Source organism: Cynoglossus semilaevis, chromosome 5 (assembly GCF_000523025.1).
Source record: "Cynoglossus semilaevis isolate Cse_v1.0 chromosome 5, Cse_v1.0, whole genome shotgun sequence".
In the NCBI taxonomy this organism is placed as follows: Eukaryota; Metazoa; Chordata; class Actinopteri; order Pleuronectiformes; family Cynoglossidae; genus Cynoglossus; species Cynoglossus semilaevis.
In genome coordinates, this window is record NC_024311.1 from 16,536,074 (window position 1) to 16,556,014 (window position 19,941).

At 39.5% G+C, this 19,941-nt stretch overlaps 1 protein-coding gene across 3 annotated transcripts in view; it reads left to right on the plus strand.

Annotated features, from left to right (window-relative positions):
• Positions 1-19,103, plus strand: part of ntrk3b (neurotrophic tyrosine kinase, receptor, type 3b) — a 211,612-nt gene extending 192,509 nt beyond the window's left edge. For all 3 annotated transcript variants that reach the window (XM_008310804.3, XM_008310803.3, XM_025055532.1), the window contains 3 exons: positions 1,897-2,140; positions 12,034-12,192; positions 15,541-19,103. In XM_008310804.3, coding sequence (XP_008309026.2) covers positions 1,897-2,140; positions 12,034-12,192; positions 15,541-15,726 — 589 coding nt within the window. In that variant the 3' untranslated portion in view covers positions 15,727-19,103. The remainder of the gene's footprint in view (positions 1-1,896; positions 2,141-12,033; positions 12,193-15,540) is intronic.
• Positions 19,104-19,941: the final 838 nt, after the last annotated feature.

The following is a 19,941-nucleotide window of genomic DNA, read 5'->3' on the forward strand; positions in this document are numbered from 1 at the left end:
AATATACTTTTCTGGTACGCCAACTTTCAATCACAGTAATATACTAAAGCAATAAATTCCTGACAATTTCTTACAATTGTAATTTGTAAATTGTAAATCTGACTTCAGAGGAGTCAGTGTCTGCATTAAGGGGTTTTGAAAAATCAGCAAAAGTCTTCTCCATTTATGTCACTGGAAACAAGACTTCAAGTTGACCTCGTTCCTCATCCGAATGTCAATAATAATAAAATAATAACATGGGTCTGAGAGAACTGAGTCCACACAGAAAGACATCAAGTATAAATGATATTAAAATACATCGTTAGAGACATGATGGAGTATTATGTGACCATATGGTGAATACCAATGAGCAATGACAAAAAGTCCACTGAAAAATATGCTGTTATTATGATAATGAGACACCTCACCCGCTTCCTTGAGTATTAAATAGCAGTGCTTTAGTACTTTTGTTCTCTCAAGTGAGACTGTACTCTGGGAAGTGACCTCTGAACAACAGAGAAACGTCACCGAAGCTCAGTTCAGCTGCGGCTCTCCTTCTCTCTAACTGATGCCCATGCAGTGAGGACCATTACAAGTGTATGGTCTGTGCTGCTTTTGTTTCTCCTGCCTTAATAGAACAAATGACATGTTACCATTGAGTGGGACCGTGCGTATTCAAATAGTGTGTGAAGAATCTCTTTTGGGAAATCACTCCTGAAAATGAGAAGCAGTGTTGCAGATGATGAAATTCTTTCGTGCAGGCTGTAAGTCTGACTTTAGTCGGATGGTCCGATTGGTCACATCTGATAGGTAACGTGTGCAGGGAACCAACGGAGTTAAAGAGAGGAGCGTAGCGGAGCTCAACCATTGGATAAACTGAGGGTGACCTTGACTGAGCTGCACCGTACTGCACGGACAGTTTCAAACCACACATCAGGACAGAGGCAAAAGGACAAACTCTGTTTTCAAGAACCAAACCATGATTTCAGCTGACGTAGAATTTTAAAAAAAGGAAGAAAAAAGATCTGAGATCAGACAGAAATGCTGCTTCTTTCAGGGGATCTGTGACCACAGTGGTGAGAAGGTGATACAAACAGTCTCAATATCTCTCTCTCTCTCTTTCTCTCTCTCTCTCTCTCTAGCCCGAATTATAACCACAACCTTTGCAAAAGATCTCAAAGATTGCTAAATGCTTAGAAAAAAAAAGGCTAGAACAGCAAAGAGCAAAGCAAAATAGCTAAAAAATATAATTGAAATTCAAAAATTGCTTCAGATCAGTCATTTAGCAAACAAAGAAAAAAAGCGAACGTTGGTCGGTCGGACCCAATGTACAGGTAGAAATAAGTGCTAAATTATTTTAAAATTTGATTCTGGAAATGCATAAAATGAAGTATTAATATCAAGTCAAAGTCAAGCTACAAAATTTGATCCAACTGTTATATGTATATGTATATGTGTATATATACTGTATATGGAACCTAATTAACTGTGGCTGATTATTCCTACAGTTAAACTATTACTGACATTCCCAATCTCCCACATTGATGTAAACTTAGTACTCTAGTTCCTGATGGAAGTACTACCATATACTGTATGAGGTACTGCAGGTGCAGTAGACTTAAAAAAAAAAGCCTGAACCACTCCTTTAGGTTAAGACTTGCCGGCCCTCGGCCAACAAGCTGTCCAGAGTGAACTCTTCTACTTAGCCAATATGAGCTCTATCTCACGCCCCCTCCCCCTCCACCCCCTGACCCTGGGAGTCTAAGCAGTGCGAGGATAAATAATGGATATGCTTTAATTACTTCCATCGCTGTGGCCACTGCTCGGCGCAACTTACAGTCTCATTCAAAAACAGAGATTAAAGAAGTCATTGATTTCAGTTCATCAGATCAATGAACATTTTTCTTCCTGACCCAGAGCCCACGGCCCAGATGCCATGATCCTGGTAGACGGCCAACCACTGCAGTCCAACGGGGAGCTGAGCCTGTCCCAGATGCTGCACATCGCCACCCAGATTGCCTCAGGCATGGTCTACCTGGCATCCCAGCACTTTGTCCACAGAGATCTGGCAACCCGCAATTGTCTGGTGGGAAACGGCCTACTGGTAAAGATCGGAGACTTCGGCATGTCCAGAGACATTTACAGCAGTGACTACTACAGGGTAAGAGTTCTGGATTTCTATTTCTATGTTACATGCAGGTTCAAAATGGACATTTTCAGCAAAAATTGGTTCCATAGTGTAGCGGTTAGCACGCCTGCCTCGGAAGCAGAGAGTCCTGGGTTTGATTCCCAGGACTCTCTGAGGCAGCCTGTTAACGCAACAACTTCCCAAATATGGGATCAATATAGTACAAATGTATTAATTTATTTTATTAAAGATGTAGTAGACTGTAGTACCATCTCCTGTTTTCATTTCTGTTGGTATTTTCTTCTTATTTTTTCTCTCTAAGTGCAACTGAACCACTCAGATCAAACACTAGGTTGAGTAGTGAGCCTTGTTTATAACAGCGTTCTTCTTTTTCTCTATATATGTATAACATTGTTACAGTTTGACTGTTGTGCAGTGACGACCTAGATGCCCTCTGGTGGTTTCACTGAAGAAGGAAAAAAAAAGTGTTGGATGTTCCTCACTGTTCCGTGCACGCTGTGGTTGCATCCTGTGTAATAATTAATTCCCAGAATGACTCATTAAGTGCAGTTTTTGTCAGGATTACTGTATAGATATGCTATAGTTATAGGTGGGAGGAAGTTTCAGCTCCGCGGTGAGTTCAGGTTGTTACAGTCGGAGACAAAGTCGTGCACAGTTTTCAATGAGGGTCTCTAATTACAGCAGCTTAGTGGCGTTTGGAGGCAGTTATAATCAGCATAACACTTGAAACGATCACAACAGTGTGCATGAATTACAGCAAAGTTTAAGTCGAGAATCACCAGCACGCTGGATAATATTTGGTTCTGCCTGACGATAAATAGTTTATAGGGTTGTTTTTTTTTCTTTCATACACTGTGGCAAAACTTGTGATTACATAATGACGCATTTTTATTTTGTACTTGTACTACTAAAATGTATTATTTAAGTATATATATATACACACACACAGACACATACTGTATACATACATAGAGATGTGAATACTATTAAAAAATCCCTGATGTCGGCAGGCCGGTGTACGACTGTGGTTGAAGATTGATGACGTGCACAGTACAGTGGTCTACCAACCTCATACAGTGATGTTCCCTATACAGGGCAATCAATATTCTTTAGTGGGACAACGGTGAGGGATTGTGCCCTTGTTACTCTGATAACATGTCCCACTGTTGGTCCTGCTGTCTGTACACAGCACAGGTCCAGGTGAGACTGCAAGTGCATTCAGTTTCTCACTGACAGGTGAAGAGAAACAGCGTGTGAGTCTGTGTGTACTGACACTGTGCACAGCCAGCAATGACAAGAGCCACAGGGTAGAAGGAAGGAAGTGGAAGAAGTCTTCATTTCAGAGGAAATAAGGAGTTAGGAATATACGGTTAGGAACTGTCTTTGGATATAAATGTGTTATATATTTGATAATTTGGTAATATTTCAGGTAGAAAGAAAACGTAGGTGAACAGATAATAAATATATAAATATATGTGATTCAATACATACACAGACTCAAGAGCAGACATGGGCAAAATAAGGCCCGGGGGCCGGATGCGGCCCGTTCTGCTTTTTAATCCGGCCCGCCCAAAGTTTTCCAAATTATATAATTTATTTATATTATATGCCTTTTCCCTGAAATACCCACAATTCCCCAATAGATGGCATAGTAAATGATAAAAGCATTTTAGCATTTTAGCATGATCTACATCTATCTGCTCCTCTAGAGGTGCCAAAAAAGTAGATTGTGATTTACCAGTAGATCGGTAGATTACGAGCAAATAATAATAAATAAAACAAATCACATATAAATATAAATCTGTACTGCGTAGAATCCAACACACACTGCAAGAATGAAATGATATTGTAGAGCATCATGCATTCAATAGGTATAGCCAACATATTAGGTACATATAAGTATATAAGTGCATATATAAAGTACATATATATTATATAGGTCGATCACTTCAGTCTGGTCATTTGAATAGTAGATCCTAACCTAAATCAGTGTCTGGTGTAGACGGTCGTTGGAATTTCTTTTTTCTCTGCATTGAACTCAACAAATCGATACAGATCCATTTAAACCCGAGACCATTTGCATGTGTCGGCGCATGTGTGTCAGCGTGGGCTGTCTTGTCCCATTCTCTGCTCTGTGATAGCGCGGCTGTCTTCCTCCGCTGAGGCGTATTGACAGATTTCAGAGATAAGGAGCTCCTAACGGTATTGGACACCTTCCCTTGTGCTGAGTGATTATAAATAGCAGCACCTTGCCCAGAACACCATCCTCCCATTGCTGACTAGTCATATTGATGCGTGTTTCCCTCTGGGACTGACTGAGACACTGTAGAAAACATTTCCCCCCAAAAAAAAGGGGGGAAGCACATTGCCTAAATCACATCTGTCTGTCATTTCCTCCCACTCTGCCTGAAACAACTACGCGTTTGGGTTGTTTTTAAAATAGACAGGACTGCAACAGCTCCTGCACAGGCCGGCAGCAGAACATGTATCTGCGGCGGTGCTGCTATACACCGTAGTACATCAAGTAACACCCAGCTGAATTCAAAGAATTGGGTTCTGAATTATGTATGTGAAGAGAGATTGGTTGTAAATGGCTGTGGAAAAAAAAACGCAGGAGTAAAGAAGTGTGCCGGCCACAGAGTTTTCTTGGAATAACACACGAACCTGTGCCAAGAGTTTTCTTGGAATAACACACGAACCTCTGGGTCTTACATGTAATTATGTGTAATCTTCTCAAAATCCATTTCCTCTCCTTGTTACAGAAATGAAGCGAATGATAGGGTCTAGAGTTTAGAATGGATATTAGCCAGGGTTAGCAAGGGTTAGCCAGCTAAAAGCTACATGTGCTGCTTGTCCTGGTCTTTGACTTGATGTTTTCTCTCTTACCCCAGTGCTGCTAATATCAACCAACGCATCAACATGTCTGCACTTTGATTTTGTTTGGCTTTTTCGCTTCAAGAAAACACTTGTTAAGATCACGCTACAGAACAGTATCTGGTTCCACAAAGTGTTAACGTAACATACCTACATTTTACACTTCTCTATGATGCGTACGTTATTTCAAAAGTGATAGTAAGCAGTTTCTGGAGTGAACCGTGTGTTAAAGTACAACTGAAAATGTAAATTCAAAAGGAATGTTGGGTGCATCCACCCTGGGGGTCGTACTCGTCCTAAAAAGTAGCTCTTTATGAAGTTTTTAAATGGTAGGAAAAGTTCAAACTAACTCATTCCAAAAGTCATTGTGTCATTTCTATACACCGATCCGTTCATTCATTCACACACTACAGCCAAACGATGAACAGCCGCACAGCGGTTGTCAACGAAAAGATGAAGAAGCTTAGAGCTTCTGCGCTTTGCTAGGAGAAAATTAAACATTCTGCAGACTTTGTCTCCAGAGGCTTCACTTGTGGATTGAGTATTTTCATTTAGCAATGGCAGCAACGGCTCCCTTCTTCATTTCTGTGATTGCAACACTCTCTGAATGTAAAGCAGCGCCGTCGTGGGAGAAAGAATGTGTCATTTAACCACAGAAGGAGGGCGACAAAATCACAATGCTATCCTTAGTGTTTTGTACATAAAAACATAAAAAAGTGGGTCCAACAGATGCTTTTTTGAGTTATGGGCCAATAACTATCAACCACTGCAATAACAGGATGATCTAATGACTCAGTTTCAAGGACTTGGTGTTCTTCATGACTCTGCCAGGAGGCCTGTGCTTACCTGTGCCGCATTGTGAGGAAGACAAATGGTTCCCAGGTTTGTGCTGTTTCAAGGATCAAACAGACACCTCCCTGCTGCATTATTTATCAAGCAAAGCTTCTCAAAATTGTATGTAGCTTAGTGCTAATGAGTACACAGGCCATATTTATTACTGCTGCAAGAGAGTATGAAAAAATCTGTTCTTTCTTTGCCCTTGGGTCTTGTTCTCTCTCTCTCTGCCTATCTCTCTCTACCATCCTTGTCTTACATGATCACTCTCTTATGGAGTAATAAATCTATGAAATGGAGGAGATGCACTTCTTCTGACCTAAGATGATGCCTTCACAGGACATAGGAAATAAGAGTTGCTGCATTTTTTTTTTTAGAGAATAACAACATGCTCTCGATTAAAATAAAGTTGAGATAAGATGATAAACACTACTGTCAGGTGTGTGTACTTCAGGTGAGGTTGTCACATGCTAGTTAGCTTTGGTAGCTTAGCTTAGTTAGTTACAATTAAACCACAGGGGCTAAAATGTATTTTATTTTAACTATTTAAAAAAGAAAGATTGACTCTATAGTTTATCACAATGAACACAACAACAGATGTTAATAATAATAATATGTATTTTTAGTTAAATGTTTTCTATAGGGCCAACTTTCTAGAGGCCAACTCAGCATTATTTCTCCTCAGTTACGTCACTGTTACTGATACACCCACACTACGAGCCTTGGATTTTGGATTTATCTTTGGACTTTATTTTAGCTCACCGTGACAAGCACCTGTTTCAGTGACATCCTTTCGCTGTTCAGGGCATGGGTTTGGAAACTAAAATAGTTCCACACAACCAGCAGTACTGTTCCTCTCTGACACTGAGGTTTGTTGGGGTCTGTGTAGCCATTGTAAAACAAGTAAAAAAAATACTGTAGTAGTGAAGAAGTTTTTGTTCCAGCTTAACAGTTTGTTCGCCATTTCTCTGTCGTATCTATAACTGATCCATTTGAAAAGAGTGATTTTAATATTAGGGTAGTGCATTTAGGTTGGGAATTATCCATTCGATCACGATTAATTGAGATAATAATCATTCCCAAACACAAAACTTCTCTTTTCTCTATATTGTCATAACAGAAAGACTGATAACAGATTGTAGATTTTTGGTTCTCACCTGTTTTTTTATTTGTGACCTATTCAAATGATGCAATTATTAATACTATATTCAAAAGATGCAATCATTAATACTGAAAAAATAGCATTAGCATATCTTAGAGTTTAGCTCCACAGCGTTCATAGGTTCATAGAGGTTGCTTTATAGAACAAACAATCAAATAATTAGTCGTACAAACCTCACTACGACTCACCTGGCTGTTGACTGTTTACATTAAACATTATATTGTATGTATAAAATGTCATCATTTACAGTCAAAATTTCACAGGTTGCGATTTTTTTATTATTATTTTTAACGCACTGTCAGTGTTTTTACTAAGGTTAATTAGACTGAAATTGTTGGCCGTTTTAATTTGGCCGACAAAAGTTAATGGAACAATGTTAGCTTTTATGACCTGTTTTATATTCAAATAAAAATACACTAAACAAATGAACTTTAATCAGTGGAAACAAAGGCTCAGTCTGAAAAGCCTCTCCACGGAACCACACTGTTAACAAAGGGCTGAGCTAATAGACTTATTTGGTAAACTCATGTTTACTAGACAAACAGCCCTTCGCAGGGGATTAAACCACATCCAATTTCTCTATCGTGTTTTTGTGTCGGACTCGATGAATTTTGATGGAAATAACTTTTAAAAGATGGCGGTGGAAAGGATACTGAAGACTAGAATAGTCATTAGCTCTAGTTTTATAATCAGTATTTATTCAACACTGGAACCTGGAGTAACCCGCAGTTCAATTTGTCTGGAAGACTTTACATTATTCATGAGCTGTGGATGCCGAGGATCCATGCAGAAATATTTTCAGCAAAACTGTGAACGGTTAGTGCTGCTGCTTACAGTGTGGAAATCAGCGGTTTGATGCCGAGCTAATGGCGCCTCTGTGTGGAGTTTGGATGATTTCCTCTTTCAGGTTTACAGGCGAAAAAATAAAATAAAATCCAAAAACATCAGGATTAATATAAACATACATATAGTTTTCTTCAGAGCAATTGATATGAATGTGTGTGTTTGTGTGTAGGATTTCATTTGTGTGTATTTTGAAAACATTCTGAAAACTTCACCACCTACAGGCATTTTCGCAGCCTGAGTAGATACCACTTTATCTCCACTTGGCAGCAGCACAGCAGGTATAAACCTAATGGACATCATAGCCTATAAAAGTGAACTTGTGTTCTCTGCCGTTTGGGCTGGGAGAGCAGAGATAGCAGCGTGCGTCGAGCAGAGGGAGCGAGGTTGTTTGGTGATGGCTATCGGGGCCCTTTAAGGAGTCTGGGGGCCTCCCAGGGCTTCCTGCACACCCCAGAGTGCCCATCAGTGAGCCCAACTGGGCCTGTAATCTATCCTCCTGCCATGCTGGTGTGCTCACCATGCCTCTAATCCAATCAGTCTCCTGCCACGGTGGGACAGGCACGGCGCTAATCCAGTTTACACAGCAACAAAAAAAAAAAAGCCCCAGACTCATTTCTCACTCCCCGCAGAGCATTTCCAGCTTCTCAATGTGACATTGAGTGAGAACGATGAGGGTAATTACATGGGCAATTATTTTATTTTTATTATGTGTGCAGGCCTTTTTTTTTTCCTACCATGTACCAGGCTAATTGCCACGGCCTTGCCTCTAAAAGCCAAGGTGATTGCGTGCAGGCATTTGGGAAGCCCGAGTTTTAACACCGCCCCTCCTTAATGGCAGTGGATTTGAGTCATTAGCATGAGTCTTATGAGGTTTAGCCTTGCATGCAATTGGCAGGGTGGACCTCAGATAAGTCATTTAGGCAAACAGGTACTTAATTAATTCTCTTTAATCTTTATTAAGCTCCACAGGGGGAAACTATTGGTGTTGGTACCAAACTCCGAACCAACTCCTGCTCCTCCACTTAACCAGCAAACATGGCTCAGAGGTTTCACACAGCAGTGGCGACTGCTCCGTATTTAAATATCGGTTTAATGTTGTGTACATTCCCAACACATGTCATGTCTAATGAGACCAGGTGGTGTGTAAAGTCAGCGTAAATTTAGCCATTAGCTTCCGGGCGAACCTATGGCTAATGAGGTTTGAAGAGAACGCAGAGGAAAAACTCTCCTCTGAGACTGTTGGTGAAACTGAAGCTGAAGACGTAGAGAGAGAGAGAGAGAGAGAGAGAGAGAGAGTGGGAGAGGCAGGGAGAGAGGGTGCTGAAAGTTGTTCATATTCAAACTGATGTCCTTTATGATTTTAGCTGTCCTCCTACTGAAGAAAAAACACTGACAGCCCTAATTGTCTTTCACGGTTTGAGAATTAAACTGTACTTGTTTAAGCTTCCACTCAGTCAGCGTTGCAGCCAGCAGGCAAAAGAAGGATTATTTTTGTTTTGGAGATTTCACTTATATCACAATGCTTTTTGGAAAGTTGAGAAGAAAAAAACAAAACAAAACCAACTAGAATGTAACTTTTGTAACCGGGGGATAGTGAAACAGAAGTGTTGGCTTCAAACTTGACAGAAACAGAGTACATTTAAAAATCCCCGTCAGTGTAGGAGGCCTGGGGAGTTAAAGGATGCCCTCCATTTGTTTTGCTGAAAGACCAGACCAAATGTTGTACACTGAAGAGGTTAATGGAATGTGGTTTTGATACACAGTCAGCATGAAGGTGTTCTTGTTAGAAAACTGTCTCTAATGGTCTTGTTGACCTGCAGGCCATGTGTAAAAAAAATATCCATTTGACTGTTATATAAGGAAAGTATTCAGCCCTTTGATTTCCAGCGCGCGGCTAACACTGCTACACCAGTCATCTCCAACTCTTTAGAAAACTCAAGACCAGGCTGAGGATCTCTCTGCAGAAACCTTGCAGCGGAGACAGGAGTTAATGTCTCCGGGAGGTAAAATGTCAGGAGGCATCTCCCTGTGGGATAATGTAGAATCTTAAAGAATATTTACCTGAGAGCACATGGTTTATAAACAATTTATAACTCCCTCAGCCAGAACTCTCCTGAGGGGCAGGACTTTTTTTTTTATTTTTGTCACAGCATTTGAATTTCCAGGACTTCACTTTTTCAAAGTAAAGCTGTAACTGTCATCGATCGCCACTGACAGCAGTGTATTGTGAGCACGGCTGGTGCATTGTGGGTAGTTTTAGTTTTTGGGTTGTTTTTTTTTTTTTTTTACCATGGGAACCAATTGTTTTAAAGTCTCGTCTCAAATTGAAGTGAAAACACCTGTGTTGTCTACAGCACTGACCACAGACCGCCGCTGACTATTAACAAACTATTAACCAGTTGTTATTGTTAACCAGGTTAATAACATGATATTTAGAATGATGTCTGTTTGTTCACATATGATCATTTCCCTCATGGTACATAAAAAAAAAACTAAACAATTTCAAAATTTCCAACAATCTTTTTTATAGCTGATAAATAACGAGATTTTGTTGTTTTGTTTTTTTTGCCTGTGACTTTACCAACGATTTTTATTTGAGTTTTTTGTTAAATCAAATAAAACTGTGTCTTAATCGGGACGTCAAAGTCAATAAAGTACAAAGAAGAGGCCGCATGAATATCAAGTACATTTGCAGTGATTAAGAATGAACAAGAGTTTGGCAGATTGAATAATGTCAAGTGTCTTCATTAACTCTGGGCTGATTGTCCTGCTGGACCTGGCTGATAGGAGGACTTTGAAGGGAAACAGGAAATGAGTTCACCATGTTACTAAGAGGTAATTAGTGAGGTGGCAGTGTCACTTTTTTTTTAATCAATATTTAAAATGCCTCGGAGCTGAAGGCTGTCGGCGCAGGCGTCGAGTGATGGAACGTATTATTGAATATCTGTGTTGTACGGTGCCGTCAAAAACTATTAGATCTTTTCTTTTGATTTATCATCATATGGTTGATGTGGAAGTTTATTTTTACTCTATGATCAAAAAAATTTTTTTTTAAATCTTAAATTTTGATGTAAAACACAACAAACAATCCTAAACTTTCACTTTCATCAATATAAATCGAGTTTAAATAAAACACAGCATATAAAAATATCTGACCTGGTGCCGGAAAATAAAATGTCAGAACGTCAGATGCAGTGCAGCGATGCCACCTCGGTACAACGATGACGACTAACAACACCAATAAGACACCAGCAGCTGCAGCCACTACATCAAACGATAGCCCTACTGTATGTTAATGCCATTATCTGTGGGTTAATCAACTCTGACTAGCGAGGCTCATAATAATCACTGTGATCAGCAGCGTCTGAGGAACAGGCAGTGGAAATCTGCAACACTTTGCTGCTCATTTCCACATCAGTCCTGTCCATCTCATCTCCTGGCTGACATAATTGGGAAATAGATGTAATAGATGTAATAATGTCTGCCAGTGGAAGCTGGGAGTAAGGATGATTAATGGATATTTGTAGAAGATGATTAATATGCAGCTACGGAGCGTTTACAGTAAAGGAGAGTTGGTTTCACGTCTTGCTGGTTTTCCAGACACTAAAGAGCCAACTGCTGGTATTTGTGTGGAGTTTAGGCTCTAATAAGACATTCAGCTGTCAGACATTGCTGCTGTGTGATTGGATGGAGGCAGAATTCAAGTGGCCATCTTATCACGCACGACGAACCTCTCCGTCATCAAAGTGCATCGCTCCATATTGTACATTTTTTTCTACCACTTCAACTCAGAACCGTCACATCAAAACCCCACAAAGTAAACACAGAATTGATCACAGTTCAGGCCTTTGATTCTCCTTTTGAAGCTCCCGACCGAAGATTGCTGTTTTGCATCGACAACAAAGACCCGCTCTAATACCAAATCCTGAAGAATTTCACATGCTCTAATTCAATACATAAAAGAACAGGTGGCGGATAAGTCAGCATTTCTGCTGCATAGCATCGCCGCCGACATTCAACAGCGCAGCGTTTATTCATGAGATGTTAAGCCCGTGTATCAGTTACACACAGGGAGAGCTAATCCTCAGAGGCCGGGCTGTTGTGTTGATGACTACATTTTATAATCTCTCCTTTAACTACGCTGCCATTTGCCTTAACCATCGCTCCTTTTCCCCTCTCACCCTCTCAGGTGGGAGGACACACCATGCTACCAATTCGCTGGATGCCCCCAGAGAGCATCATGTACAGGAAATTCTCCACGGAGAGCGACGTGTGGAGCTTTGGAGTCATTCTGTGGGAGATCTTCACGTACGGGAAACAGCCCTGGTTTCAACTGGGCAACAATGAGGTAACGGAGAGCTTTAAAGATACAGTACACAGAAAATAAAACTGCAGGCAGAGGTGACTCAAATCTGAAGTCGGTTCTTCCGATTCTTCAGTTCGATCAACCATGTGATAAACAAATGCAGCTTCTTCACTGGACATGACTGGACAACAGCAGAGGTTTTTTCATCTTCTGCTTTGCCTACAATCAATAGAATTTAATTAGAGCTGATCTTATAAAGTCAGCATATTGAGAAAATTAAATTGACCTAAAATAATAAGTTGGCATGAGCCACCGAAAAAATAAATAAAAAAAAAGAACAGCACGAGATTTCAGTTGAAAGATCAATATGTTTTTTGGCTTGACACAAACAGGAATTTCCTTTTTCTTTTTTTTCTTTTTTTTTTTTTGCTCTGGGACACTGAACGAAACACTCTGCTGATGAAACGACTCCACTGTAAATTTACGATAATCTGAAAGGAAAAGTGAGTTATTCCTTCCCAGGCAAAAAAAAAAAAAAAAATAAAAAAAAAAAAAAAAAAAAATAAAAAAAAAAAAAAAAAAAAATAAAAAAAAAAAAAAAAAAAAATAAAAAAAAAAAAAAAAAAAAAATAAAAAAAAAAAAAAAAAAAAATAAAAAAAAAAAAAAAAAAAAAGAACAGCACGAGATTTCAGGTGAAAGATCAATATGTTTTTTGGCTTGACACAAACAGGAATTTCCTTTTTCTTTTTTTTCTTTTTTTTTTTTTGCTCTGGGACACTGAACGAAACACTCTGCTGATGAAACGACTCCACTGTAAATTTACGATAATCTGAAAGGAAAAGTGAGTTATTCCTTCCCAGGCAAAAAAAAAAAAAAAAATAAAAAAAAAAAAAAAAAAAAAGAACAGCACGAGATTTCAGTGGAAAGATCAATATGTTTTTTGGCTTGACACAAACAGGAATTTCCTTTTTCTTTTTTTTCTTTTTTTTTTTTTGCTCTGGGACACTGAACGAAACACTCTGCTGATGAAACGACTCCACTGAAAATTTACGATAATCTGAAAGGAAAAGTGAGTTATTCCTTCCCAGGCAAAAAAAAAAAGAAAAAATGAAAAAAAGAAAGCAAAATCACAATATGATTTTTCCAAAATTCTGGTTTTGTTTTTTTCCTAAATTAAAAGATTGCAGTTATTGTCAACTAACACTGTAATACACCGCTCCAGCAATTATAAATAGGGATCAGTGACAGTGATAAATCACTGGGCAGATTATGCTGCAACAAAAAGGCCACAGTTTTTCCCAACCAGGATTTATACTCTCTCTCATTGTTCACAGTGCAGCTGCAGTGTTGACTTTTTCTTTTTTTTTTTCAAGAAACCGCTTTGAACTTTGTTAGAAACAATAAAATGTCACTGTTACACTCGTAGGAGCCGCGCATGAATTATGGGAAAGCAGTATAAATGATGCTCAGGCCGTGCAGAATGAAAAACATGGTGACAAAGAGCTGTAATAACGGCTGATGTGTTTCACAAAGTCTTACCAACTGTAGACACCGTGGTTCTGTCTGTCACCCTGTCAGCCTGTCCTTTTATCACTGTGGTTCATGAAACAGAAATGGCCGCGTGACTAACGGAGGAAAAAAAAAAAACAACTTAATTCTGCATCTAAGCACTTTAGGGATTGGAGTTAAATTAAATGTAAACATGAGGCTGAGACATGCAGCTGTAGTTTATGGACCGTATAAAGACAAAAGTTCAGGGGTTTTTTTGGCAACAATTTCCTTTTACGTAATATTATTAAATCACTACTTTGTCGCTACATCCTAGAGCTAAATGTCCTGCTGCTCATCTGTCAATCTGAACGGCTTGTTAGGCAGAGACAGCCTCAGTGTTGAGATTTGTTTGTTTTTTTTTATTTTAACAACAGGCTCATTGGACATGGATGGCAAAGCACTGCTTCATCTTTCCTTTATTATTATTCTAGGAACAAAACTAAATATATTTGAAGCTCCACATTGTTCCTCCTCCACTCAACTTTTAATTTTTGTCATCACCTCTGTTTCTGGTTTCTGTTCCCTTAAGTTATCCCCAGTGACCGACATTACCACATTTTCCTGCTTAAATTCACAGTTGCACTAGTTTATCCTGCGGTCACCATTTATCACATCGATAAGTTGCTGGCCTGTAGTTTTTTCCATGATCACAGTCAGCAGAAATCACACAGTGAGGAGCAAAACAGAGAGTGAGGAAAAGCCAGCCAGACTTTAAATGAGATTCCGTTTTAATTTAAAGCCAACGATGTGTTAGGGAGTGTGGAAATGCCAAGACCTCTGAATGGAGCTGAAGAGTAGCCGAGCGTTAGAAATGCTGCAGAAAATGATGTGCAGATATATTCAGTCCTTCAACCCTGCACCTGTGAACACAGCTTATTTCAACGGTGATTACTTGTCACCTAATGGTCTTCACAGAAATCATTACTGTGGAAGAATTGACCAGGAAATCAGAACTATAAAAAAAACCAAATAAAAACCTTGATCTGCTAAACTCACAATGCAGAGGCCTGGAGTGTTTTCACCGACTCCTTATCCCTATTGACGAAACATTTGACTGAAAAAAGCCAATTCAACAAAATCATAACGGCCGTCAGTCATTCATCCATTCAGATTCTACCATTTAATACTTTTTCAGGGTTCAACTTGTCCATCACAGGACCAACGACACTGTAGAGACCAACATCCATTCACGCTGGTACCAGATTTTAAAATGTGACTTCCTGACCGTGATCTAACCTCACCTGATCTGAAATGTCATTAATTTGTTGATGCCGCGTTCTTTTCTCCGTGATTATTGTACAGCTGTTAAAATTACAGAAGTAACAGGAGAGAAAAATAAATCTGAGCAAGTGTCGCTGTCGACACCCTGACGGATTCGTCTTTTTCTTACAAACAAGTAAACTTGTCATGTCGGTCTCCCGTTGACACAAACAGCAGTGAGTCATGTTGCTGCTCAGAGGATGTCAATCAAAGAAAGTATTCATGTCTTTATTAGCGTCACTTCAAACCTCCTCTGACTTTTTTTTTTTTTGTTGAGAAACATGAAGTAAACATTCGTTAATAATTCATCTCACTTTTCGTACTTCTTATGGTTCCGTTCCCTACGTTGCGTTACCGCCATCTTTTGGTCATTTTATCTCGTTGGTCATTACTTCCTGTTAATATTGCACACATGTCAGACTGAAAGTTTTTTTTTTCTTTTCTTTCATCTCAGTTTCATTAGCTCAAAACTCAAAGGACAGTCTGCTCTGTGTCACTGCTTTCTCATTAAGAGCAAAGCAAAACAATCAGCCAGTGAAAATCATCCGTCTCACACCGCTGCCCTCTCTCCTCCACAGGTTATTGAGTGCATTACTCAGGGTCGGGTTCTCGACAGGCCACGGATCTGTCCTAAGGAGGTGTATGACATCATGCTGGGCTGCTGGCAGAGGGAACCGCAGCAGCGACTGAACATTAAGGACATTCAGAAGGTCCTGTTTGCCATGGGTAAAGCCACGCCGGTCTACCTGGACATCCTCGGCTAGCGCAGCCTGGGATTGGCTGTTCTGCGTACAGACAGACCGACACACACGAATCCAGGAATAACCAAACCAACCTGCTCCACTGTCGAAAACACCTACAACGTTTGGGAAGGACTTAAGTGCCTGCAACACTTTTGGATATAGTGGATAAAACGTATTCAAAAAAACACGCACTTTTACATTTTGTTTACTTGCGTACTACATGATGTACAGGTTTGAAGAAGACTTTTTTTTTCCCCCGTTGAGAAAAAAACAAAACAAAAAAAACTGCAAATATTCATAAAGATGAGACTAAAAAAAGGGAAGGAATGAAGACAGGCAAAAATGTTGTTTCAGAGAGAGAACGTGTGAGAGTTAGAATCAGTCCTGGGTTTGGATTTATGAATATATAAATATATATATATAGAAATATTACATATATTTTATATTTATTTCTTTTGTCAAAGTGTTCGTGGGCGTGCCATGTGTGTCTCACCGACCACTGGCGGGGACTTGACGACAGAAGCCTTACTTGCACTCTGATTGGCCAGTGCTGAGTTTTCAGTGGGAACTCACCGTCCGTGGAATTACACTGAACAGATGACAGACAGGGAGCAGTGGATGGAGGACCGACCCAATCAGACAACTGACAAATCTATTTTAATTTAAATATCGTGTACATATTGTAAAATTCTATGTGTGGAAAATTATGTTAACTTATTTTCAGGACATTCTTGTGGTTCTTTCTCCGACCGTGACGTGGGCGGCTGAAGTTTGGAGCTTTGGTATTTGTGTTTCACGTGTTTTGAGACAACGATCCTGTGTCGGCGCTGGGAAAGTTGTCTAGTGCTGAAAGCCAGAAGCAGATGGGAAACGTCCACTGACACTGAATCACAGACTGTCGGAGAACAGAGGACAACTTTGAGCCATGGTTCATCTCCACACTTTTCTCCTCACACGAGGTGCTGAAACCTCAGATTCACACTTCACATTCGCTCCTCGGCCCTAAAACACATTCACAGGCTCGGAGAAAAAGCTCTGTCAAATTTTTTTTTCTGCTTTATGGTATAAAACAATTTTTCCACTCTGAAGAAAACATTTTGTTAAGTGAGATAATAAATCATTTGTCAGGCAGCAGTGTGTGTGTGTGTGTGTGCCCTGCATACACAGTCTAGGAAAATGTGTAACATAAAGAAACGACTGAACGTTGTGAGCCAGAGTGTGATTATTTACACTCTCAGATACTGCTCCTCTAATCTGTCTGCTGGGTCTGACGCAGCAGCCCGGGTGAGAGTGTTAGCTTAGCACGCGCAGACTGTGAACAGTGATACTGGTGGGCTGGCTTTGTCCTATAGGGAAAAAGAAAACCCAGACGTGGAAAAGCTGCATCTGTTTACAGACACGATTCCAAAGTTAAAAGACATTTTAGTAATTTACACACGTTCGGCGACGACAAACAACAACAAAAAACAGCCTTCAAAGAAAGCCTTACTCGGCAATTCTGTAGTCCGCCTCACTGAAACTGTGCAGTGCGTAATACATTCAGTTGTAATTAAAAAAACATATCCTGTTGCCGCCATGTCAGAGCTGGAAAAATATTACTGAGAAAATTACACTCGGAGTATTCTTGCAGTAACTATGGAGCCGTAGCTTTTGTTTGGTACGTAATAATCAAAGAGTGTTGAAATCCCAGAGACTACACTTCCAATTGGCCGAGGCTGTGGTGGACTAACAGACGGACAGTGAAATGTTACATGAAACTTCCTTCACCTAATGTGAGAAAATCCCAGACTCAGTGATGCGTCACTGTGTTTGTTATCATTCAGCTACATGGAAATATATCGGGAAATATCACTTTTCCCCTCCCCCAACACCAGGGGGCGTGGGGCTCAGGTGGTTAGCATTTACAGACATGTCTAGTAGGGATTAGCGATGAGCAAACGGGGCATAGGTGTGAATGTGAGTGTGAAATGTGTCAATTTTTTTTTTTGCTTCACTTCCCCCCTCCCCCTATCCTTCCCTCTCTCACCCCTAAATAAACAGCGTTTTCTGGGTGAGGTCAGAGCCAGTCTAATCCAGTCCTGGTTCAGTCTGTGTCCTCAGCTGCACTCATTTCTCTCCTCCAACCATTAAAGTGGGGCAGTTATTATCATTTAACTGTTGGCAAGAAAGCAATTACTGTATTTCATTACGTTGAACTTTTGTTCCAATCGATGGAACCTCCTAACACTCTGTCCAGGAGCCCATCATCTGCATAGACGCCATGAAAAGAAACATGATGAATTTTTCCTCCTCCACACATTTCATTTGCAACAACAAAATGATGCATTAATCCTGGTGGTGTATTTTTTTTTTTTTTGTTATCATCAGTATTAAATCTGGTTTTTACTTTTCTCCCTCACACTTGTGGCCTTTGCATGTTTAGCAATGATGAGGTTTTACACCCACTCTTGCTGTAATACAATTCAAATCTCTTTTGCTACATCGAGAGAAGAGCCACCGATGCAGGTAGACACTCGTTCATTCATGAGCGGTACATCGTGACGCGAGCTGATAAGCTAAGTGTGGCGTCTGCTATTTTTTTCTCTTATTTAATTATTATTAATATTATGTTAGAAACTGTGAACATGAAAATGTTGTTCTGAATTGTGACACCTAAAGACGATCCACACCGTTCAACACTAATAATCAAACACCAGTGAGACGGAAAATCACTGCAAACCAAGTCTTTGTGAGCAAAAATGTATAAAAGTATGTTGTTGTTTTTTTTTTCTTTTAAGAAAATGAGAATGTGAGTTTTCTCTGACATCACTGAAAACCTCAGGCAGCAGTTTTATTTTATGAATCACCTGCATATGTTCTAGCCTCTCACTCTTTATTCTTATTCTCTCGGCCGACCATCACACTTTTACACTGCTGTTGTCTCTGTTTCCTCAAGTTCGTCTGAGTCATTTCTGACCATTCACTTAGTTCAAACGTTTTTCTATAAAGGCAGGATGGAATCCAACCACTCACCCAAAGCATTTGGTTCTCGTGTGTTCTCTTGTGGTAAACGCTTAAAGACATTATGACACTGACTGTGAGCTTTTGCAGGGTATTGTAATCCTTTCATGGTGAGTTTACTGTGGTTCAGAACATTTTTCTTTCTTTCTTTCTGTTTTTTTTTTCTTTTCTTGGATGAACTAACTGAACACTTTTTGAAGCAAAGTTGGCATATTACGATGTACACGTTACGAAATATAAAAAAAATGTGGTATAACAATTGCAGTATATGAAATACTGGTATTCCATGATAGATCTTTGTATTAATGTGACTCTCTTAAGAAAATGTCTTCAAACAATCAGACGCGCTCCTTTTTCCATTTTGTCCTGTCTTATAAAGATGTGTGGATTTGACTAAATCTGGTCTTGATCTGAATGTGTCAAAGAGCTGGGGAAGAAGATGTTTGTCCTGACAGAGGTCAGGCCTGGCTACTCATCAGCACCTGTGAAGTTCATATAGATTTTCTGTTGTTTTGTTTTTTTTCGTTTTTTTTTTTTCCTTCTCAATATAGAGTCACAGTTGGAAAGTCGGCCGAATCAATAAATGTCTGTTAATATTTTTCAACACCTGCCTTTACAGGAAAATCAGACATTTGTCATTGTGAACGGCTATGCAGATGATAGTGTCATTTACATTAAAGTGGTAAGACAAGTGACTAGTGCAAAACAAACTAGAGCAAAATGTCAGTACAAGACACGAAACGATGTGTTCAAAGCGTTCAAGTAAAAACTAAAAACTGACTTTGAATGTAAAACTGTAAAACAGAATGTAAATTCTGAAAAAACAAGAGCTGTTTAGTAAAGTTTTTAAATCAAACCTTCCTGAACAGCTAAACATAAGAGATATTTGCAGTATAAACATTACCACACAACAGGGCAACAAAAATAATTCATTTTAAATAGAAGCTCAACAAGTCCATAAGTCTGTGTTTGATATTATTCCCCACCGGCTTCTTTATAGCAGTATAAACATAACCAGACCACAAAGAAGGAAAACAAGGAGGATTAATTTTAAATATTATTGTTTGATATTATTCCCCACCGGCTTCTAATCATAATGATCTATTTATGTTTTGTATTTAGGCCATATTTTATCTACAACCTTTGACCTGTCACACAGTTTCATTTAGCATAAGCATGCTAATTTAGCATAAAGAAAAGCTGTATTTATTTCAAGGGGGGGGCAGAGGGGGAGGT